Source organism: Camelus bactrianus, chromosome 8 (genome assembly GCF_048773025.1).
Source record: "Camelus bactrianus isolate YW-2024 breed Bactrian camel chromosome 8, ASM4877302v1, whole genome shotgun sequence".
NCBI lineage: Eukaryota > Metazoa > Chordata > Mammalia > Artiodactyla > Camelidae > Camelus > Camelus bactrianus.
In genome coordinates, this window is record NC_133546.1 from 17,107,567 (window position 1) to 17,133,264 (window position 25,698).

Here is a 25,698-nt window from a genome sequence, read left to right on the forward strand (position 1 = left end):
TCTTCTATTAGTCTCCTTAACAGCCAGTAAGACAAAGATATTTCAGTATGAAAGACACACAAAATTTAATGCATGTGAACACAAACTTACCATCCAGTAAAGTTTCACAACATACTTTCCATAGCTGTTGAACAAGGGCATGTGACCTTTCACAGCCTTGCACAGGGAGTAAATGTGTTCCCAGGGCTTCCAGGTCAGAAGAGGAGGCTCCCCTGACGTCCTTTTGAAATAACTGTTCAAAGCACCCCTGTTGAAGATCTTCCACACGGCATAGATCTCACTGATAATCCATCTCATCAGCTAAAGATAAAAACCAGTAGTGTTGATTATTTTTCAGTTATTGGCACTGTAATTTGGAGGGGGTGGACAGCTGAAAATCTACTTCCAGTAGTAATACTACATTTGATATGGAGTGTATTCCGCATTTTGATTTTTTGACCCACAGAATAAAGTCATAGAGCTTGCTTTTGTTTTCAGGAAATACAGCCACCAAACAAGCTGTAAATTCTTAGCTAAGAGCTGTCTTCCGGAGCTGTCAGTAATTTGACACTGACCTCCCTTTTAGGGGTGTGTGTGTGTGTGTATGTGTGTGTGTCACAAAAAGAGAGAGGAGAGGGGAGAGAGGGAGACTGAAAGCTTCTGAGAGCAATGGTGATTTTATTTTGCAATTAACTTTTTATAAAAGACCGAGCTACTCTTCTGTAAACGCTGAGAAGTTTTGAGAAGGAAGTGATCCTTTGTGTCAACAAGATCTTTCAGACAATAAATGAGACACGAGAAAGAATTGAAATTACACACAAACACTTACGTACACTCTAAGGTTCTTATTTCTGTGTTGGTCTGCAGATGCAGAAGTGCTCCAAGTAAAACTCCCACTTGCAGGGTTTTTAACAGGCAGCAAGACACAGTGCAGAGGTGAATTTTGGAGTTTGTGTTGCTGTGTGGTTTGTAAGGAGATTAAATACGTGAAACTATCATTGTAAGATTTATACTTTCCTTTATTTGCATTGTCTAGGAAATTTCTTAAAGTTTGGTTAATAGGACATATGTCCTATTGTACACCTGGAAATTTTACTATAGAATATTTTATACCTCCCTTGAAAAACCATACACTGAAGCCTATGTATGTTTAGAATTCATAAAATAAGCACATTTTAGACTAAATTATAAAATATAAAACAATTCAAGGGCCTACTGTAGAGCATAGGGAACTATATTCAATATCTTATAATAACTTATAACGGAAAAAGAATCTGAAAAAGAGTGTGTGTATATATATATATGTGTATGTATATGTATAATTGAATCACCTTGCTGTACACCTGAAACTAACACAACATTGTAAATCATTTATACTTCAATAAAAAAAAACACAATTCAGAGATAATTTTATACTAATCAGTACAACTTGAAGAAATATTTTTATGTTAATATTAGTCAAGATTTTAAAAATAAGAAAGACAAAATATTTGAATCAATAATGACTATGCCTCACTCTTCTGTCTGGGTCTTAAGAGAAAATCATCAAAAAGCCTGTTTCTGATGTAACTACCTTGAGGGAGTGGAACAGGTCTACCTCTGACAGATGAAACCCAGGGTGGAGACATGGGGTGGAGCGTTCCCACAGGCAATAAGACTGTTGTGCTGAAAATCTGGCTTGTTTAGGTGAGGTGTTGCAGTTGAACCTCACCCCATGATTTCCCGACGTCAGCAAGACAAACAACACCGAACACACTGCTCTTGGACATGATGCGGGGCAAGACTCGAAACAACTTCATGCCAATTGCTAGGCACAGGGATCCAGAGGAGAAATGCTCAGATGGTGAGAACCCAGCTCCCCTGGGTCCCTGGGCAGGAGAATAGGGACACACACAGTGCTGATATTAACCTTCCCCCATCCATTCTCTCGCTAGGCTCAATTAAAGAGGCTTCTTCCTCTTTGAATGTCTGGAATATGAAATACTCATTTATACCAAAACTGGAAGGTGAGCAAGGGAGAACTGAAACTGAGGACTGACAGTGGTTTGAGCAGGTCCGGAAGGCACTCTGCAATGAGGCTTTTCTTCGGTTCATACGCTCCTACTTACCTCACTGCAGATCAAGTGCTCGTTTGCTGAAAACAAGTCAAACAGGATTTCATTTTTCACAACCACTGGAGCCTGAAATTTTAAAATATATATATATATATATATATATAAAGAGATATTACTTCTTAGGAAAAATAAATGAAATGTAGCTTAATAAAATAGTTTATGTGCTGTAAGCAGGCCGAGCTTGATTTGATTTCCTGCAACCAGAGTAATTAGAAGAAATAAAAGCTAAGCATTTTATTCCATAAGATAACCCTGTTAGAGATATGGGTGGGCTACATTAATTTAATAATGTAATGCCTAAAAAAATATAGTGTTTTAACATACAAATAAAATGTTTTAAGTATAACATATGCAGCTAAACTTAGCAAGCATGCACAAATTATGTTTAAAACTTGATTTGAAATTTAAATTAACCACTCACGTTAAACCTGAAGCTTTGTTAACATCTGGTAGCTAGAAAAATATCTTCATCTTGGATGAAAACTATTAGCTGTGACAGCTTTCTAAAATCTTGCTCAACTTTAAATCTTGTTATGCATTTTAAAGTTAATTTGGTGGCCATTATTCAATTGGCATGTATTTAAAAGTTGCTTTTATGTATTTAGTAAGGAATAAACATAATAGGGAAAAACATGACTTGTAACAGTTCTAAAAATTTGTTACAATTAATATCAATCTTATTTACTTAACATGTCAAATTAACATGAAAATGGTTTTGATTAGTGAAATAGATTTTTATAGAAACTGATGCCATCAGTTACTCTCAATCACTTGTATAATTAGCATCTTGAAAGCTCAGTAAAATATTTTTGTATGTCTGAGAAAAACTTACCTAAAACTACCTTGGAAGCCTGAACTGACTCATTTTCATAATTCATCAACATAATTTATATAACTTATAAAAGTTACATATATATAACTTAATGTTTATAAATATATATGTACACATGTATGTAGTATTCTGGCTTGTCTGACTGTACGGTAACACTTCTAAAGTGCTTATCCCTTTCAGCAAGTACCAAATGCATTAAAATTGATTAATCACAGATTAAGTAAGGATTAGATATCTAAGGTTTGAAGGGTTAGACTTAATAGTCACCCACTGACAAATGAAAAGGAGACAATGACAGTTCATAAAAGACAACAAATATTAAGACAGAGGTCTCTACAATGGTATTTTAGCATCTCTGTCCCCTACACCTGTACCTCAGGGAAGATAAATTGTTAGACATCTTACATCTGTTTAATATAGTCAACATTCAGGGACCTGGGCCACCCATATCTGGTTCTCAGAAATGAACAGATCCGATTACTCACTATAAGATCAGGGCTTGTTAATCTCCTTGGTTGGAATGATCCCTGTTGACTCTATCTTAAATTCAGTCTTTTAAGTTTTTTAATTACTTAGCATCTCTCTGACTTAAATCATGTCCTTGGATTTCATACTTTACTTAGTGTTCTGGAGTATGTTTCTAGTGTTTTTTAAATTGTGGGTTGCAATTATTTAGTGATTCATGAAACCATTTAATGGGTCAGGACTATATACACATGTATATACATCTGTAAAATGTGTCAGCAGTACATATATATGGAATATAATAGAACTGAGTAAATTTCCTATGGAAATGTCATTATCATTTTGCAATATTTTGTCTGGACTTCACATATTTAATGAGTCTTAATGTAAAATGCATTTACCACTGTGGACTTAGACATTAAAACTTGACAAGCGCTACTTTAAAACTTTCTTGATTCGCTAGACTTTCAGTTCCAGCTGTTCTGGTCCATACTGCCGTGTGATGGATCAGGAGAAGGAGTGAGTGCAGAGGGAGAGTAGAGGTACGGAGACAGATGCATTTCCATAAATACAGGTGGAAGGGTCATCAGCATCAATGAGTCAGTTTATTTTCAGTACAAATGTCTCTCTCAGAACTAAAGTATGCTAAAAAGAGGAGAAGTTATAAAACTTTTCTACTTATTCAAATTTACAACACTTTCACTTCGTGGAATTCATATCCTTCATTTGCATGGAATGTAAACTCTGAACCTATATTGAGTTGAGCCTGAGTACTAATAATACAAAAATATTAAGTGCTTTATATTAACACTACAGAATTTACATTCTTCATTTCAGTATTACCTAACATAAGTAATTAATTTAAAGGCATGCTTCATGCATATGTAATTTCTATTATTTAAAACGTCTTACAAGTAGGCATTGAATAAATATTCTGATGGACAAAGATGTACCTACTTATTTTCTTATTTTAATAAATATTTGAGATTTAGAATTTCTGACTTTCTCAACTAATAACAGTAATTGGAAAATGATGGATAAATTGTATTTTCTGCATTAGCAGTAGTTCTTATAAAAGCTGAAACTCTTAGGAATAAAATCACTTTGCATCGAGACAGATGCAGTGGATTACATAATGTACACAAGAATCAGCTCCATTGCAACTTTTTGACTTGCACTAAATAACGAATTTAATCTGTTGGTTTTTCCATGCAAACGAAAATAAGAGACTCAAGAAGGGAAAAAAGGCATTAGTGATGGTTAACCCCTTGGAAATACTAAATATATTCAAAGTAACAAGGCTATTAATTAGAAAGATAGACCAGTGGGTCTGAAGTTTTAATGTGCATAAGTGCTATTTAAAATGAAGCTTTCTCAGGGTGATGTCCATGTGAATATGATTCAAATGGGGTTCAGAAATGAAAGTGGCCCTTGGGAAATGCTTCAGGAATTCCTAGAATAGAGAGACCCAAGTGCAAACCTCTTGGGCTGGAAAATTAATGCTAATAAACACCAGAGTCAACAGACCTTAACACCATGTGAGTTCCTGGTAAGAAACAGGAGAAAGTCTGTCAGAAATTATGGAATAACTGTTTGCAGCATTTTAGGTTATAATTCGACATCATGAAGGGAAGAAGAAAACTTGAGGCTCTAAACAAAATTTCTATAGTTGCTTGAAAACCAGTGTAAGAAACCAGCACAAGAAAATTTCAATATCCTCTTGGAAACCAGTACAAACTATATTGATAAACATTTATTTACAATTTAAATGCCAAAAAGTAATTACTTTTTCTTACTAAATAGCACAGGAAAAAATTACCCTAAATTGTCTTTAAAATGCAAATTTTCATAACTAGGATACCGCCTCTCAAAGTTAACACATGTTTTGTATAAGAGTAAAAATATTTCTTACCTGATTAATTAAAAAATCCTGTGGACGTTTCCAGGAATAAATTTTCAATGATGGCGGCAATTCAATCTTTCCTTCAGGGTCTTCAAAAAAATGCTATATAAAAAATGTATTAGGCCTTTTCTCCGTAAGTTTTATTAAAAATAAAACCAATTCTATTCTAATAAAAATGAATAAGTGCATTGATTTGATCAATAAATAAGCATTTATAGAGCAATTTGTGTATTTGTTCTCAGAGCTAGTTCATAGAACACTTGAATACTGAAATTAAAACTACTATATTTAATTAACAAAACCTCGATTGCTGAGTAGCATTTTGATAGCAGAGGAAGCAGTCCAAACAGGCATGAGCTGCTTTGGAATGTGAATTAGGTGTGCTGGGGAGCAAGTCTGGATGGGCCAAATATGGCCACATTCTCCACTGAAAATATTGTTTTGTTTTGTTTTTTAACCTGAGTAGAGAAGATTGAAAAGTATTTACTTACTTTTCAACTGTTAGAATCATAAAGAGGATTATATGTAAATGAAATCTTTACCTTTGATCTGACATTCATCTATTAATTGTTTTAATTACATTTGTTATTTTGACGTAATGATTCAGAAGGCCTTGTATGAAATAATACAGGGAGTTTCTGTGTTCTCTACCCCATTTCTCTAGAGGTAACATCTTGCAAAACTATAGAATGCCACTTGGATAGTGACAATGACACAGTCAAGATACCAAACAGTTCCATCAGCACAAGGAGCCTTCTTATACTCTTTTATAGCCACACCCACCCTCCGCCTCCTCACTCTGTGCTTAATTCCTACCACTTGGCAATTGTTAATCTAGACTCAATTGCTATAATTTTGTCATTTCAGTAATGCTATATGAACGGAATCATATAGTCTGTAACCCTCTGGATTCTGTTTATTTCTCTCTGCCTAATTCCCTGGAGATTCAATCCATTCAAGCTGTTGCATGTATCAATAGTTTGCTGTTTATTGCTGAGTAATATTTCATGATACGGATATTTGCTTGTTTACCATCTGCCCATTGAGGGACATCTGGGCTGTTTCCATTTTGGCTCCCCTACTAATAAAGTTGCTATGAACATTTGTGTACAGGTAGCGGGTTTTTGTGTGAAAATAACTTTCCATTTCTCTGGGATGAATGCTCAAGAATGCCATTTATTAATTTCTGAGCCCCAACTATGGGTCAGTGAGTTCTAGAGAAAGAATGACATCCAAAAGCAAGAAATCTAGTAAGTTAGAAAGACTTCAGAGTGCTGCTATGTTAAAGTTCTCATAGCTCATAAGATGGTAGGGGAATGGGAGCTTTACAACAAATAACACGAACATTTCTAGGAGTACAAACAAAATGCTAGAAGAACATAAACTATCTATATGGGAAAAAACAAGTAAATTTCACCTTCACGGGGAAAGGGGCAAATAAATACCATTTTGTGATTTTCATTGTAATTACATGTTTATCCTAGTGCTAGTGTGGCTTGAGAAATATGTTGTATTTGAGGGCATTGCCTGAGCTTTAAACATAATGTGTCTATGTATATCTGGAGCATGTGGTTTATTGTCACTTTTAAGATACTAGAATAATTTAAATGAAGACAAAGGCAACCCCAACACCTAGTCAAAATGATTAAAGAGTGAATCCTTAAAAAATAAACTGAGGTTTCCAGGAGCTTTAATAGACTTCTGGGGTTCCCTCACATTGTTTTTTCCCTGCAAGTATTAATATAGTTATTTTAAAGTCCCCTAGCTGGCAATTCCAAAAGAGCACCCTGTGGATTTGTTTCTATTACCTGGTTTTTCCTCTTGCTGTTCAGTAACTTGGTTCTGTTTCTCTTCATGTCTCGTCAATCGTGATTGTGTGGTACATGCTGGATGTAAAAATTTATACAGGCTCTGAATAATGTCTTCATTCCTTTCTCGCAGGCAGAGTGCAAGATGAATTCGACCTAGTCAACACTGGGTCCTAGGATTTGGCAGCGCTGGTGTAATGTTGGTTTGTCCTTCATACAGAATACTCTAGCCATATTAGGGTACTAACTGAAAGGCTGGGGTGCTAATCAGTGTTCCTTTACCCTGTGTATGCTGAATTCCGGTTTCTTGCCATAGCATCATGAAATCTTTTCTCATTGATTTAGCTTCCAAGCTGCTGCTTTTTACTCATTTACTCAGCAGCAAAAGCTTTACACACAATGTTTAGGAGGCAGGCAAATGTCTCAAAATAAAATTGTATGCAAAATTTTCAGATCATTTTTCTTAGTTACCTCCGGGATTTGGGTTCAAGTTCTGGCTGCTTTGGCAGCCCCAGACAGTATCCTCTTCCCCATCAGCCCAGAAAAACTGACACAAGCTCCAGGCCACTACTTTCTGCTTGGTCTCTAGTCCCATGCTTTGATTTAATGGATGTCCCTGAGGGAAAAACTGGTGAATGAGGGGCTCATCCTGGTGTGATTCCCTTTTTTCCAGGACTCGAGCTCCTCACATTGTAAATGATGATCTTCCCATGGCATTTTGCTTTAGGCACACTTCTCATCTCCACCTTGCAGTACTTATCGGATACTTCTCAATTTGGTTCACCCATCATGTCCTTTCATTGTCATCACTTAGCTGAGGAAGTGAGACCTGACCCTGGACTTGCAGATAAGGGTCAGCTCACCTGAGGCTGATTTCCTGATCACTAGCCTCCCATCTAAAGAAGTGGCCTTCTGTAAAATTCCAAGGATAACTGCTACAGTTAGATGCTTAAGGCAATTCATCCCAGTAAAATATGGATGGTGCAAATCACGGCTAAGAGCTAATGCACCACCATTCTCATAGAAATGTGACCACAATGCTTGTCTACCACCCATTCCAGTGAGGGACTGCTGCTTCTTGAGCCATGAATGCTGAGGCTGTGGGACAGAACTGGGGGTGGGAAGCAGGGTTAAATCTCAGACGGTGCCTCTTTGCCCTGTCGTAATCGCCAGGATTTGAGCTGTGCTCTCTTATCTTGTGAAAGCTGTGGTGGCAGAATGGGCTGTCAGCTAAGGTTCTGATGTGTCACTCTCCATTGGCATAGCCCTCATCAGAACAGGAGTAGGGCTGGTGCTTCCCAAATCATGCGATTTTATACAGCAGCCAACAATACTCCTAACATGTCACCCCCAAATGAAATGGACATCATGTGACCAGCAGATTTATTACTGCTCCAGTCTCAGTGGTTTTCCTCCAGTAAATGTTTCTTCTAACCAACTTGCCCTTGCTTTGATAACACTGATAAGTTCCAGAATTTGACACCTGACCTTCCAGACATCTGCAAGAGTTTTTCATAGTCATCTGATAAAGGCATGCCTGCACTCTAAGGTCCTTAAAATATTGTACTTTATTTCCTATTTCCAAGCTTTCAGGCACTTCTGCTCTCCTCCTCCCTGGTTGCTCCTTCACAATTTGGAATGACTCATCTGTGGATCTTTCCCAGAGCTCAGCTGTTCAACTCAGGATTTGCACAATCCATCTTGCTGATGAATATTCACACATGAGCCCTATAAGATTTGAACTTCTATTAAAATATGCAGAATATGAAATTTTAATATTGAACCGAGAGAGTTCAAAAGTCCATTGCATCTAAAAGTTCCAGAATCACCTTAGGTGTGGTACAAAGAATGCCTTCCCTCCCACAGCACTAATTTAATATTGTTCAAGTACTAAAAGAGCCAGCAATTAGTTATATTTATTGAGCATCTTTTGTAAACAAATTACCGATATGAATCACGCAGTTTGTGATTCTGCATTTTGTGAACCAAATGTCAATGCTAACAGGTAGCATTTCAGAGTGCTCTATGTAAATAGACACAAGAGTTCAACGCAGCCATTCTGGCAATGTTGTCTGTATTTTGAAAATTGTATTGTGTTCTAAAAGTATTTTTGTTAATTGAATTACTGCAGCAGATAAATTAAGTCGTATTTAAAATGCAACCTAGACCTAGCTCATCTACATTTTAAATAGGCAACAGAACCTAAAATAATATAACTGGAAAAATGTTGGAACCCCATTCTCAGCTCCAATCTCAGGGACACATCATGTTTAAAAGCTACAGGTAAATGAAGAGTAACCGAGATTTTTACCCAAGTGTCTTGTGGGGGAGCAGATATTAAGAGGGATTCAACTCTTATCTTATAGCAACATCTCTTAAAAATTTTCTTTTCTATAATCTCCAAATAACAGCTCACAGTTTCGCTGAGGCTCCTCATTTTCTAAACCACCATCTCTAAATGCCTGGTTCCCAATTCTGTTCAAAACCTACCTGCAAACGTGGCCTGTCAAATTTCTTTTTATATCCTTACAACCCTTTGGGTGTTTCTCTCCTCCTATTTACTCAAATGTGATTCACCAAAGCTCAGGACTGAGCTTGCAAAGACAAGGTGGGGTGGGAGGAGGCAAGGTGGACAAAGACATTTCTCTTTTGAATGGAGGCTGGGGAGAGGAATGAGCACATCCACATATTAACAGGTCTTACTCCACTCGTTATAAAATGAAAAACCAAAATGCAATCTAGTCACATTCGAGTCTACTTACAAGTACAGGGCTTTTCCCCGTTTTGTCCTTCTCCTTTCCACCTTTGCCAGCATCCCACTTTTCAGCATTTATGTCGGCTTCACTCCATTCTGGCCAGATTGGAAACCTCCCCTTCTTCTGTTCGCTGGGCTGTACATTACTGCCAAAAACATACTGACTGAAGACAGAGCGAGGGAGGTGCTTTTAATTCAAATCTCTGAGCTATAATATTGAATTAATTTCATGATATTAATTTAGTTATCTTGTTAGCACCTGTGTTAAATACATTTAATACAGTCATATCTGTGGATAGACAGCTTCCACATGTTAAGGTTCTAAAGACTGAAATACCCAAAAGAGATTATTCCATAAGCAAATTTCGAGCTTTAGTCCCTACGTACTAATGTAGGATAATTATCATAAACACATAAGATGCCATAAAGGGGAATATTTATATACAATACACACTTAAAATCCTTTACATGTGTAACAGTAATAGCTTTTTGAATATCAATACAAATATAAATTGATTTTTCCTAATATAAAAGTGCTATATGATCATCATTTTAAAAGAAAATTAAAAAACATAAATCAGCTAAATAAGAAAGGCATAGTCACTTTATTCTAGGAACCGAACAAGATGAAGTATAAACAAATAAATGTTGAACTCAGAAATAAAAAGGTTAAGGTCTCTCCAAATTTCACCTTTTAAGGTCAGGGTTGGGAGGGACTTTCCTGAGCACCCTACCTAGCATAGCAACCCTCACCTCTCTGCATCTTTTCATCTTTAACAGCACTTGACAATTCTCTCACTGATCCTTTATTTATGTGCTATTTGTATGTTTCCATATGTAGGGTTTGTAAGTTCCACAGCGGCGGGAACGTTGGGTTTTTGTTCACTCCGTCTCCCTCCGGCAACTGGAACAGTGCCTGGACTACACAGACAATCTATCCATTTCTCTGCCATCTTCCTACTTACCTGAAATAGAAGAATGAAGGTCTTTATATGTCTATACTTTCTAATTAGAATTGTTTCAAATTTTTATATGTAAGTAGAGATTGACCAGATGCTCACCAATCCTGTCTTCCATTTCCTACATTTCCCACACTCCATGGCAGGTTGGCTGGTACTTTGTGATGGTGTTTTACAAAACAACATGTGGGGACATGTGTTGTGTCCCACCTTTATGCTCAGAAAGCATTCTGTAAGATACTTTTTATTCTCTTCCTGCTTGATACATAGCTCAATCCTTGAGAAGACTTTAGAAAATGGTAATACCACAAGATGGAAGGAGCCCAAAATCCTTATACAGCACATGTAAAGTCACCTTTAAACTCCAGATCACACTCTAGTGTGAATGAGAAATATCCTTTGTTGTGTGAGGTCCCTGAGATTTGGGGGTTGTTCAGTATTGAAGTGAGCATCTCGTACTTCCTATTTGCTAATTTGTTATCTAGCATTGATTACTAACATTGACTAACATAAGGAGTGTAAGTCTTAGGACTGGGGTTTCCTCTTTCATATCTTTAACCATTATAAACAAATATATGGTAAATTACTTCTAGATTAGTTTTCTATTATCTTACATTTGTGACACTTGGTTCTTTTGTTTGTTGTGACTTCTGCCTATCTTTTCTATATTCTTGTGTTTTAGGGCATGCTTAATATGAGCTCATCCTTCCCCCGAGGCAATCTTGTGTTGAAAGAATCTTCTTTGAATGCAACATTGAGTTTCCTTCTTTCAGAGAACCAAAATGAATAAGCCATCCAGAAACTTATCCGTACTTTAAAATCAAATCTCAAATCAATGTAATCTTTAGTACAGGAGTTTCCACTTCTCAAGGAAAAAAAAATAACAGGTAGAGAAATGCTAGCTTTCTAATTATCCCCTCTGTACTTGGATGGATTTTCTCATTCACCTGATTACAGAGAATTAAACTTGTGAAAAGTCATGCCTATGTCTAATGTGGGAGCGCTCCTTTTCCTCATTTGGGCTCAAGACCTGGCCTTATTTGTGTTAAAACAAAAGATTGCACTTTCACAAACTGATAAGCCTTCCTTAGCAAAGTAGCAGCTTCAGCTCAGAACCATGCCATTCTAGCCTCCAGTCCCCTCCTTGTTTCTGGATCCTGAAGATTTTTATTTCTTTATGTAGGCATTTCTAGGTATTGTTAATATTTAAAAAAAAATCATAATCTACCTTCTTGCTGGAAAAGAACGTCTGAAAATATATACATTGCAAAGGAGTGTTCCTAAGTAGCATTAAGAAAATATGAGGATGACTAGAATAGTTTTCAGGGAAAAAGGGAAGTTTTTCACAATATTATTTAAAAAATCATGGCATGAAATAGTATATTATAGTACCTCTGTTTTATTAGCAGCCTTACAAATAATAAGGAATTGGTGATTTTGTATCTGTCAAAACCATAATAAAATAATAATAAAATCACTGCATTCAGGAAGCTCAAAATCTTAAAAGCTTGCTTTGTAAAAGGGAGATTTAATTTCTTGAAAAAATGAGATCTCTGCTGATATTATGTTTTGCTTTCCTTCTCATTCTGTCAAGTGTAAGTAAATATATTCTGGCTCTCTCCCTTAAGCTGTTAAGCTTTATCACTAATTGGCCTACTTTCCTTGTAACATGTCAAATTTGTTTCCATCTATACTGAAGATCACTTCAAAAGAATCTCATTAGAGGTATCTTGTCCTGTCCAGTAGCTCACCTACTGTACTACACACACAACACAAGCAGTGGTCAAACACAGCCCAATGTGAGATATACTGCAGACTTCAAATGATAGTGCACAATTGTTGCCTTTCAACTCTCAGCACAGTATGCCTTTGAATTTCATTGCCAGAATGTATCTGCTGTTCTAGCATAATTGGGATCCTTTAAATATTCAAAGCACATTATTCCGGGTTTCATCAATTCTGGGAACAAGATAATCTTGAAACACAAAAGTAACCCAGGACTTTTGAAGATTTAGGAACTGGTAATGCTGAGAAGTAAATGTTGATAAATTTTAGGAAAATTCAAACATGCAAAGAAATCAAACCTGCCCCTGAAAACATCAGTGGTACACACAGAGTTACTCTATTCATATAGCAATATATATACCCAAACACTGGTAAATGATTCAATTCATTACAATTACAAGTTGTGTAAACGATTTCAAAGATAAACACACTCTCTAAGTATATGGCTAAATGTTCCCTTCCACATGGTGAGTCTAAATATGCTATTGAGATAAGTGAAGTGTCATTGATCTTTTTAGGAGAGGCTAGCAATCTGTAAACAAAACATATTCATGGAAATTTGTTATTTTTTTAAAACTTGATAGAAGTCAATGGGGAATGTTTATAATATAAAACTTGAATATTCTAAATGCTAAATGATACCCCAAAGAAAACCAGTGTTTAACAGGAGAAAAAATTCCAGAAAGCCAGGCAAGAGGCTGATTTCTAGGGTAGAAATATCAAATATAAAGGTGCTCGTGGTGAAAAGAGAGGAAACATAAAAGAAGCAAATTTATAACAGAAGGTCAAGTCAGATATATCAAGTAAGCAACAGATACAGAGACGTTAAGATGATTTTATATATATGAATTGATCATGATTGAAAGATGTGAGTGGGTGGTTGCCAGCGGCAGGGGGTAATAAGGGGTGGGCAAAATGGGTGTAAATGATCAAAAGGTACAAGCTTCCAGTTATAAAGTAAATAAGTCATGAGGATGTAATGTACAGCATAGTGACTACAGTTATAATACACTAAAAAAGTTGCTAAGAGAGTAGATCTTAAAAATTCTTATCACAAAAAAATGTGCAACTTTGTACGGTGATGGATGTTAAACAGCCTTACTGTGTTGATCCTTTGCAATATATACAAATATCAAATCAGTATTCTGTACCCTTGAAACTAATATAAAGTTATATGTCAATTACATCTCAATGGAAAAAAAAGTCAATGGACTAATTACAGAAAGAACCTGTATGGTGCATTGGGGACTGGAATGGTGTAATCCACAAGTAGGTTCTGGGAATTGGAATTAAGCAAGCTTAAAAGCCTATAAGTCTATTTTTGGGGGGAAAAATGCTGAATTTACCCTGTAAATGTCAGGAGACCAGAAGCAGTCTTCGTGAATGAGCAAGTAGCTGGAGTACTCATGAACTCCTAGCTCTGAACTAAGGCTGGAATAACTCCATCATTAGTGGTGAAACAGGCGGCATGTCACTTTCCTGTGATTCCATAAGGAAACAGGCTGACCAAAAGGGAAGAATGGGGATGAGGGTGGCCCTCTACCACCAGGGGTGTGGACCCAGGGATAGCACTTCCCACGTGGGAGAAAAGCCGCCAGCCTCCCCATGTTAAGACTTGAGTGGAAGCAGGGGTGATATAAAAATACACCCACCAATCAAAAAGGACTCTGCTCTTGTGTGGAACAGAGTGTGAGAGAACCTAGCTGGTCCTTAACCATTTAGTAACTGAATTATGGATAGGTCCTGGGGTTCTCAGAGAGTTGTCAGAGTTCAAGGGGAGAGAGACATTCTTCAGGGAGTTCAGAAAAGCAGCTATTTGCCAACTGATAAGGAAGTATTCCAATAATGTAATAACTATCTTGTCCTTTTCACTAGGGCATCCCTACTGGATGTCAGAATGGGTAGGGAGTAGATCAGCCTAAAAGCCATCCAAACTTCATTGCAGAAAACAGCATGCATAAGTTTAAAACATCTACAAAATATGAACTAAAGAACTAACATTACAAAGCAAAAAAAGAAACTTAAAAATAAAAGAACACTCAGTAAATATATCAAAAGAAAAAAATCACCCAAGGAAAGAGCAATAATGTAGCAAATCTAAAATGTATTTAAAAGGAGTATACTTAGAATTACCAAAAAGATAAAGGAGAAAACTTTCTGCTTTACAGTAAGAACAGGAAGATCTTAAACAAACAAACAAAAAATAAGACCAATATAAAAAAAAAAGACATTGGAAATTTTAGTAATGAAAATTTCAGTTGAAAGAGTAGACTAAATGAAGCTGAAGAGGACTGATACAGAAGGAAGAATTTTAAAAATCAAGTGTTTGCATAGATAGAAAAGGAGATAGAAAATGTGACATAGACAAGTATATAGATTGAAAAACTCTAATGTGTGAGTAATAGAAGTCCCAGAAGGATAAAATGGTTAACATGGGGCGAGGAGGAGTTTGGACAAATACTTGATGATATGACTGCTGAAAAATGTTCAGAATTGATGAGAGACGTCTTCAGATTGGAAAAAGCACATCAAGTAATAATAAAGCATAAACAGGACATCAGGGGATGGAAATCTGCATCTAGAAGTATCAACTGAAATTACAGACCAACATTGAAGATGAAAATCTATGTACATAAAGAATTGAAAAATGATCTAAAAATAAAACGTAATCAAATGGACAGCAACAGTAGAGATGATAAAGCAGTGAAATGATGTCTTCAAAGCTGAAGTAAAATAACAGTCAATCTTGGAATTAAGACTCAATAAAACTCTTCTTCAAAAAATGAAATAGAAATTTTTTTTTAAATTAAACAAGAACACTTTGAAAATGTGAGTTTACCATAACAGACTCTTGCTCCTCCTCAAAAAAATTACTCAAGGATTTATCTCAGGAAAATAGAAATGAACCCAGAGTGAAAATGTAGAGTGCAAGTTGCAATGGTAAACAAATGAGTTAATATAACGTTTTGGTAAAATTCTAAAAAATATTTCCTATAAATAAATAATGATAAGGGTAACTTTGTGCTTTTAAAAGCTATCCAAAATAAAAGCAGTGGGAAAGGGAAGGAATTCTCATAGACACTAGTGTGCTTGGTTTTCCTTTTGGAATAATACTATCTGTAGACTTTGTAGGAAAATCTTTAAAGATGAGTGTATTTTTAAAAAATTAAGGATTGTCTTAGTCAGTTTGGGCTGCTATAACATAATATCATAGAATGGGTGGTTTACAAAGAACAAAAGTTTATTTTTCACAGTTCTGGAGGCTAAAAGTCTGGTATCAGGGTACCAACATGGTCAGGTTCTGACGAGAGCCTCCTTCTATGTTACAGATGGCCAGCTTCTCACTGGGTCCTCATATGGCAGAAAGAAAGCTAAGGAGCTCTCTCTTCTTATAAGGGCACTAATCCCATTCATGAGTGCTTCATACTCGTGACTTCATTTCTTCCCAAAGCCCCTTCCCAAAGACTGTCACATTGGGATTAGGGCTTCAAAATATGAATTTTGGGGTACACTGATGTTCAGTCCAGTGCAAGGAATAAAATATAAAACTTCCAAACTGAGAAAGAAGAGAAAGAGTGGCTCTGACATTAGGAAACAACTAAACTATGCCTTGGGTAGAAGGGAAATTGGGAATGCAGAATTTTTAAAATTAGGATCAAATCAACCAATAGGTCTGGAGACTAAAACACTTTAGAAAAATACTGTTTCAGAATGAGAAAGGAATTTCACTCAAACAGCAGTTCACTTATTTTTAACTCACATTTATTGAACACCTGCTCTGTGACAAGCAAAGAGCTAGATGATGGGGTTACAGACATGTAAATATATCTCCTTGCTCTTGCTCTTGAGTTTATTTTGGAATGCAAACAGGTAAACAGGAAATTTCAATATCATATGGTACGTGCAGTGATGGAAGTATTCACAGGTGGTAAAGAGGCGGCTCTGTGCCCAATATGAAGCAATTAGGAGAAACTTCCTGCAGTAAATAGTATCTGAGCTGTCTTGAGGGATAAACACAATTTTTTTTTTAGACTGAAAAAGGAGAAAGGACACCACTAAGAAAGGAGAACAACACACAAGACAGTACAGAGGCAAGAAACAACAGAGTGAGTGCAGAGAACTATAAGCCTTTCAGTACTGGGTAAGCATGTAGTATAAGGTGAGGGGAAATCAAGCTGGAGAGAAACACAAAGTTGGCAGGCAGCTCCCCACTGAGAGTCTTGTTGAGGAGCTGGAACCTTATTGTGTATTATTGTTGACTTTGCCAAGACAAACATTTTATTCTTGGATATACGTATTATTTAACATTTACCCATAATGGACCACTGGTTTAAAATAGGAAGCTTGAGGAACACTGAACTTGCAATATGACTCAAAAGTGAGAACAATATAATAGTTATGAAAATTTGATTTAAAGTAATCTTCATAAGGTCTGGAAGTTGCATTCTTTTAATTGAACCTTTTGTATCATGATGTCTCTACCACATCAAAAACCAATTTTAAAAAATATAATATATACTGGAAATTATATCCAATTTGGAGTTTTATTTTTAAGAAAAGAATTCTATCCACACTTGCAATATATTATCTGTGGATACATATCTGTAAAGATTGTTTTTAAAAGCTGTCATCTTAATAGTTAGAAATAAAATATAAAATTTTAGTAATTAACCTGAGACACACCATGTCCATTTCAGCTGAAGTAACAGGGACTGGATTTACCCTTCCACTAAGACAACCAAGACCCTGGGTAAAACACAGAAAACTGGTTTTCAAGACACAGTCATAAAGTGATAAAGGACAGTGATTACCAAAAGGTGAGAGACAAATAAGATGAGCTCTATAATTGCCTCAGCTTATGGCCCTGAGAGAGTTTTCTATGTGCAGTGCAGGGATATTTAACCCAGGATATTTCAACAGATTCCTTAAGAAGAGGAGCTGGAGATGAGAGTTTGGGGGAGACCAAAGCAGCCTAGAGTTTACAGTACAGAGGACTAGAAGAGAGAGCTTCATGGAGAGAGAACTCCTGAGATCTTCAGGGGCTCACCCATTCCATAAAAATGTTAGGATGGATTTTTCTATTTCTGCGAAGAAATCATTGAGATTTTAATACAGATTGCATTGAATCTGTAGATTGTTTTGGGTGGTAATGACATTAAAATGTAATTAAGTCTTCCAATTCATGAACATGGGATATGTTTACATTTATTTATGTCTTTAATTTCTTTCAGCAATAGTTTGTAGTTTTCACTTTACAAGTCTTTCACATCCTTGGTTAAGTTAGTTCATAAGTATTTTACTCTTTTTTGATGCTATTATAAATGGAATTATTTTGTAATTTACTTTTCAGATTGTTCTTTGTTCATTATAGAAATGCAACTGATTTTTGTGTGTGTTGACTTAATATCCTGATACTGTGATGAATTCATTTATTAGTTATAACAGTTTTTTTATAGAATCTTTAGGGTTTTGTACCTATAAGATCATATTATCTGCAGATATTTTTCATTCTTCCTTTAAAATTTGGATGTCTTTAATTTCTTTTTCTTACCTAACTGCTCTGACTAGAACTTCCAGTTCTATGTGGAATAGCAATGATAAAAGTGAGCATCCTTGCCTTGTTCCTAATCTTAGAGGAAATGCTTTCAGTCTTTCATCATTGAGTATGATATCCTCTGTAGGTTTTTCATATATGGCTTTATTATGTTGAGGTAGTTGCCTTCTATTCTTAGTCTGTTGTGTGTTTTTTGAATCATTAAAGAATGTTAAATTTTGTCAATGGCTTTTTCTGCATCAATTGAGATGATCATATGTGTTTTTTTTCCCTCATTCTGTTTATATGGTGTATTACATTTATTCATTCTTACACATTGAGCCATCTTTGTATTCCAAGAATAAATCCCACTTGGCCATGGGGTAGAATACTTTTACTATGTCACTGAATTCAGTTTGATATCATTTTGTTGATAATTTTTCATCAATGTTTTTAGGAGCTATTGATCTGCAGTTTTCTTTTCCTGTACTATCTTTATCTGGCTTTGGTATTAGCCTAATGCTGGCCTCATAGAGTGAGTTGGAAAGCATTCCCTCCACTTCAGTGTTTTGCAGAAGTTTGAGAAGTACTGGTATTAGTTCTTCTTTAAATGCTTGGTAGAAGCCACCAGTGCAGCCATCAGCTCCAGAGATTTTGTTGTTGTTGTTGAGAGACATTTGACTACTGATTCAATTTCTTTTCTAGTTATAGGTCTATTCAGATTTTTTATTTCTTTGTGATTTAGTCTGGTAGGTTTTGTGTTTCTAGAAATTTATCCATTTCATCTAAATTAACTAATTTGTTGGTATATAATTGTTCATAGAATTCTTATACTTATTTTTATTTGTGCAGAATTGGTAATAATGTACCATTTTCATTTCTAATTTTAGTGATTTAAGTTTTATCTCCTTTTTTCTTAGTCCATCTAGCTAAAGTTTTATCAATTTTGTTGACCTTTTCAAAGAACCAATTTTTGTGTTTTTAATTTTATCTATTGCTTTTCTAGTCTTTATTTTGCTTATCTTGGTTGTAATTTTATTATACCTTTTATTTCTGCTAGCTTTGGGTTTTGCAGCTGATAAAAACAGGTCTAGTCTTGGCCGTATGTGAGTCTTCCAATTCCTTGGGGTACTCTTTTTAAGGCCTTGGGTAATTTCTCATGCATTTGTGATTTAAAAAAAAAAAGCTGAAATACCTGAAAGGAAAACTCAAACTAAAATGCCTGAGAAAAAATACATAAGAAGGATTTTAATGGTAGATTAGATATTGAAGAAGACTGATGAATTTGAATAAATAGCAATAGAAATGATCCAAATGGAACACACACACACACACACAAAATGACAATAAATAGGGCATCAGTGAACTCTAGAAAAACTTCAAATAATCTAAGTGTTATTGGTGCCATCAAAGGAAGGATAGGAGATAGGAAAAAAATTTGAAAAAGTTATGGTCAAAATTTTTAAAATTTTGATGCAAATGATAAACTCACAAATTCAAGAACTTCAATTACCTCCAAACTCAAGAAACATGAAGAGTATTATGCCAAGGTACAATATAAGCAAATGACTCAAAAGTAATGGTGATAAAAAAATCTTTAGAGCTAGATAAAAAAGACGTTACATGCAGGGAAAGAAACAAAAGGAATCCAGCAAATTTCTCATTAAAAGCAATGCAAGCAAATGGGCAACATTTTCAAAGCACTAAAAGAAAACAATCTGTCAAGCTAGAACTATACACCTAGTGAAAATATTCTTTTAAATAAAAGTGATACAAACACTTTTCTCTGACATTAAAAAAACAAAAACTAAAAGCAGTCATCAGTAGAAGTTCTCCACAGTAAAAAATAAAAGAAGGCCTTCAGGCAGAAGAAAACATTATATCAGACGGAAATATGAATCTATATACAAAGAAAAAAAGAACATCAGAAGTAGTGACTACATGGCTAAATATACAAGTTATTCTACTATTTAAATATCTTTGTAATGCAATTAACTACTTACACAAACAATGTAGTATCGGGTTTATAACATATATAAAAGTCAAATGTATGAAAACAATAGCATAAAGTTGGGAGGTGAATACATATACTATTATGATGTTTTTATATTAAATGTGCCTGGCATATCATCAAAAGAAAGGATGATAAATTAAAGATGTGTACTATAAACTGCAAAGAGTTTACAGTAATCAGCAAAAGAACACAAAAAGTCAATAAAAGGGATAAATAGAAATAAAAAATTATCCAATATATTGCAGAAGAGAAAAAGAGACACAAAGGATAGAGCAGAGAAAACAAATAGCAAGATAATAGATTTAAACTTGGCAATATTAGTAATCACATTAAATATAAAGAGTCCAAACACCCAAATTAAGAGATAGACTGTAAGATTAGATAAAAAGCAAGATTCAACTAAATGCTATCTATAAGAAATCCTTTATGTATATATAAAGATACAAATAATAAAAGAATTGAAAACGTATATCAGGTTAACATTAATAAAGATAAATATTTTAAAAAGTAGATTCCAGAACAAAGAATATTATCAGGGATTAAAAATGTAATTTCAAAATGATAAAAATGAAAACTCATTGAGATAATGTAATAATCCTAAATTTTGTTAATACATGAGGTGAAAACAGATAGACCTATAAGAGTCAATTGTATTTCATAAGCATAGTGGAAGATAGGAATATCACTCATAATATCTGATAGAACAAGCTGATGAAAAATCAGTAAGGCTGAGAAGATATGGACTATAGAACACTATCCATCAAAATCAGCTTAATTGATTAATTTACAGAACACTTTAGCATACAGATGCACATTCTTTTTAAGAACACATACTTCATTTCTCAAGATAGACCGTAATGTAAGACATCAAATAAGTCTCAATAAATTTAAAAGAACTCAAGTCACACAAAGTATTATCTCTGACCAATGGAACCATTAACCAAAAAAAAAAAAAAAATCATTAATAAAAATTATTAACAACAACAAAAAAATCCTGGAAAATTCCAAGATATTTGGAATCTAAATAAAATATGTATGATGAACTAATGTGTTAACAAAGAAATCAAAAAAGAAATTATAAAAGTATTTGAACTAAATAAAAATGAAAATACAGCTCATTAAAATGTACAGAATGCCACTAAAGCAATACACAGAAAATTTATCACGCAAAATATTGGAAGAGTCAAGTCTCAGAGCAATGTACTTAGTTTCTACCTTAAGAAAAGAGAACAAGTTAAATCTAAAGTAAATTAATAAAAAATTAGGACCGATTAATGGAAATTGAAAACATACAAATGAAAGAGAAAAATCAATAAATCAAAAAGCCAATACTTTCATCAATGAAACTCTAGTCAGATTGATCAAAAATATAAGGGAGAAGATAGATACAAACTACCAATAGAAATGAAAGAGGGGACATCACAGCTGATCCCACAGCTATTTGAAAGATAATAAGGAAATATTACAAACAGCTATGTCATGTATTTGATAACTTAGATGAAACGGATCAGTTCCTTGAAAACTAAAAATACTCATTAAAGAAAAGATAGACTGGATTGGAGATACTGAATATCCCTGTATGTATCTATTAGTAAAGTGAATTTAACATTAAAAAACCTTCCTACAAAGAAAACTCCAGGCCCAAATGGCTTCACTGGTAAAATCTACTTGAACATTTAGGGAAGAAGTTATACTAATTCTATACTAATTGTTGGCAATATCATGGCCAAATATCAAAATAACTATGATGAGCGAAAGAAGCCATACAAAAGCCATACAGATGGAAGTTTATGATTCCATTTATAAAACACTCTAGAAAACACAAACTAATCTATAGGGACAGAAGACAGACCAGTGATTGCCTGGGGACTGCAATCAGGGCAGGGCAGAAGGAAGGGACCACCAAGGGATCAAGGAAACTGTTCTGAATGGTAGATCTGCTCATTATCTTGTTTGTGTCGATGCTTTCATGTGTGTACATGTACATCAAAACTTATCAAAATGCATCCTTTAAATATGTGCTATTTACCGTACGTCAAATTTATATCAATAAACCTGTTTTGTTTTTTTTTAAAGAAAGAATAAGAAAAGCCTGGGAATTTTAAAAGGCAAATTTAGGGAAATCCAAACATCACTTTGTGATAGCAATACTATCTGTTCCTAGAGTCAAAATACATATTTGAATTAGATCTAGAGTGTATGATATATTTGATTACAAAATCATATCCAACAAAATGTATTTTTTCTACATATTCTCCCTTTCATGTATACCTATCCCTGGTAAATTAAACTCTGCATAATTTGGACTTGAAAAATAGTCAAAGTTGTCTTTACATATATTGAGAGTAGTTTATATTTGCATTAGTATGTTTTATAATCTGGTTATTAATAAAACACTAATAAAATAACTTTTTGCAACTTAAAATCACTCATTAATCACATACCTAGCAAAGATGACAAAATGATCTAAAAAAATTCTTAGGTCAATTAACAAGATTATATAATAAAATGAGAAATAAATATAAGAGTTAAAAACCAAAGAAAACTTTAGCTGGCACAAAATCATTAGAGACGTCTAAAAGAAAAAAAATTTAAAAAGCAGCAGAATCTTATTTATACACACACACATACACACACACACATATGCTGCTATATATGCTTTAATTAGATTACTTTCACTGTAAAGATGTTAAAACTTTAATAAAATGAGGGTCTGGAATTGTGCCATTGTTTTCTTCAAGCATGCTGTTCAGGGTAAAGACATGATTTTATTCATAGTGGAGGCAGTTTATTTATGCAATGTGCAACCAGCATGCCTTATTAAATAGTGTCAGCTAATATCCTGAAGGAATTAGAATATGAATAGAATACACAACTGTCTTAATTTGGGTTATGGGCATTCTGAGCCCTCTTCTTCAGAAATATTAAATATGTCAGAAAATAAATGGCAACCTCTAAAAAATTAAAAATAGTTAAAGCTAGGTTTTGATGTCAATGTTTATTCTCTTGGCTTGATTAAAAATATTTAATTGGGTATTTAACTTGAAAAGTTCAAAATTTATCTTTTTATACACAGTGTTTGTGTGAATATGAAGATAAATAGGTGAGGGAGATTAAGAGGTACAAACTTTCAATTACAAAATAAATGAGTCACAGGTATGAAATGTACAGTGTGGGAAATACAGTCAATTATTATATAATATCTTTGTATGGTGACAGTAACTAGAGTTACATGGTGATCATTTTGAAATGTATAGAAATATTGAATCACTATTTTGGGTACCAGGAACTAACATAGTGTTGTTGGTCAATTATACTTAAAAAACAAATAAACAAACAAAACTCATAGAAAAAGAGATCAGATTTGTTGTTACCATAGATAGGTGTGGAAAAGGTGGAGTTAGATGAAGGTGGTCATAAGGTACAAACTTCCCGTTATAAGGTAAGTAAGTACTAGGATGTAAGGTACAGCATGACAAATATGATTAACACTGCTGTAAGTTATGTATGAAAGTTTTTAAGAGTAAATCCTAAAAGTTCTCATCACAAGGAAAACAAATTTTTTCCTAATGCTTTAGTGATGTATCTACACGAGATGATGGATATTCACTAAGCTTACTGTGGTCATCATTTCATGAAATACATAAGTCAAATCATGATGCTGTACACCTTCCCCTTATATAGTGCTGTCTGTCAATTATATCTCACCAAAACTGGGAGGAAAAAAGTAAATAAAATAAAATAGCATTTTCTGAAAAAAATCAATGACTTAGTTTATATTCTCAAATAACAAAATTAATGAGAATAAATACACACAATAACAAAGATGCAAAGGCAAAAGTGAAATAGTTAAAAACAGTCCTTCATCAGCACAGAAGAGGGGGAAAAATTGCTCCCAACTTAGAAAAAGCAAATAATGGCTATATGGAAAAAGCAGATCTTAAGATATAGATGGAATTGGGGCTTGGGCAAAAGCAATTATAAACAGAGAAAAGAGGATGGGCAGAGGCACAAAGGCAGAAAAGTGGAAGAATGTAAATACTGTAGCTGGCTCACTCTCTCTTTCAATCTCCCTCTATCTCTCTGTTTTTGTTTTTTTTTTTTGAAAAACATCCTACTCAGTGGAATGGTGTGGTAAGACTACTAATAGTATTACAGAGGAATTGGAATGTTTTCTCAGTGGTTCTATGGGAGTTAATAAAGGCTCTAACTAGAGGATGTCAGGGAAGACAACAAATGCTGAGTCAAGGTAGAGAAGCAATTTGAAGGGAAGATCAAAAGAACATGGAAACCAGCTAGATATGGGCAAAGGAGGGTGAAGGTAAAAAATGACTGCTCTCTAGACTCAAAGTGTCAGGGAGAATGGTAGTAAGATGCTCTAAAAGGAACGTGGGAAATCTACGCTTTTGGGAGAGGAAATGAAGACCTCCATTTTGGACATATTTTTCTGGGAGTAAAAGAGCACATCCAAGGGATCTGGCCACTTGAACTCGAGCTCAGTTACATGGGAAGAAATGTTATGGAAATGACAGGCCAGCCAAGAAACAAGCACCACTTGGAGGGTTGGAGTACTCAGATTTATTACGCCGGCGGGCTCAGAGGGGCTTCTGCTCTGAAGCTCTGAGCACCTCCAAGACGTGCGCATGAGGTTTTATAGGGTTAATTACAAGTATGGGGCTATTAGCCAATAAGGTTCAAACAACAAAAAGCAAGGAATCAGTACACTGGAGCTTATCAATTTGGAACAGATCACGTTACTGACACTTGTTGAGCTTCGATTTACAAGTTAGCTTGTTAGCCCAGTAAACTGACCCTAAACTTCAGATTTATGAGTTAGCCCAGCAGAACTTAGATCAGTAAACCGACACTTATCACACTTAGATTTGTGACTTAGCTCATTAGCCCAGCTGGGCTTTTCCTTCACAGGACCACAGATGCTAATTTAGTCGTCCTTGGTCAGGGATGATTGTTTCAGATCATCAAGAGGGCTAAGGAAGAGGAGACTTATGTAATGTAATGAAGAATGACTTAACTGTGAGTGTAGAAGAAAGAAAACAAAGCAGGAGCAGGTCAGAGGGAAAGAAGTACTCCAAGAAAGGACAAAAGAGGGTAGATTTAGCTGGAGTGACACACGGTCCCCTGTAGGCAGTTGAACCCTCTTGAGAGACAGGGAGGAATGAACCAAAGGGAGAGAGCAGAACAGGACAGGGCTGCTTCTGCTGCTCTGATCCCAATGTACACCGGCCGCTAGAACCTTTAGCTTCTGCCATCTCCCAGAATCCGACACGGTCCAGCAGCAAAGCTGCTGCTTATAAAGAGCAAGGACAAATGTGATATGTGAATACATGTGATAGTGTCCATAATGACTTTAACCAAGATCCACGAGAGAAAAAACGGGCCCATAGTACCTGTGGGCTAATACATGCATGAACTTTAGTTAACTTTTTTTTTTTTCTTTTAAACCAACTCTTTTTTCCTAACCTAGTTATTTGTCTATGGTGCAAACCAATCCCAAATCCCCACTAGACTTTGACCTAAGGTGGAGTGAACA

At 35.0% G+C, this 25,698-nt stretch overlaps 1 protein-coding gene across 4 annotated transcripts in view; it reads right to left on the reverse strand.

Moving 5' to 3' along the window:
- ADGB (androglobin) overlaps positions 1 to 25,698 on the reverse strand; it is a 148,147-nt gene that overhangs the window by 118,210 nt on the left and 4,239 nt on the right. For 3 of the 4 annotated variants that reach the window (XM_074368212.1, XM_074368211.1, XM_074368214.1), the window contains exons 2-5: positions 9,864 to 10,020; positions 5,303 to 5,395; positions 2,088 to 2,159; positions 91 to 300 (exon numbers count right to left, since the gene is read on the reverse strand). In XM_074368212.1, the coding sequence (XP_074224313.1) occupies positions 91 to 300; positions 2,088 to 2,159; positions 5,303 to 5,395; positions 9,864 to 10,020 (532 nt within the window). The remainder of the gene's footprint in view (positions 1 to 90; positions 301 to 2,087; positions 2,160 to 5,302; positions 5,396 to 9,863; positions 10,021 to 25,698) is intronic. The other variant, XM_074368213.1, reaches the window with a different exon arrangement.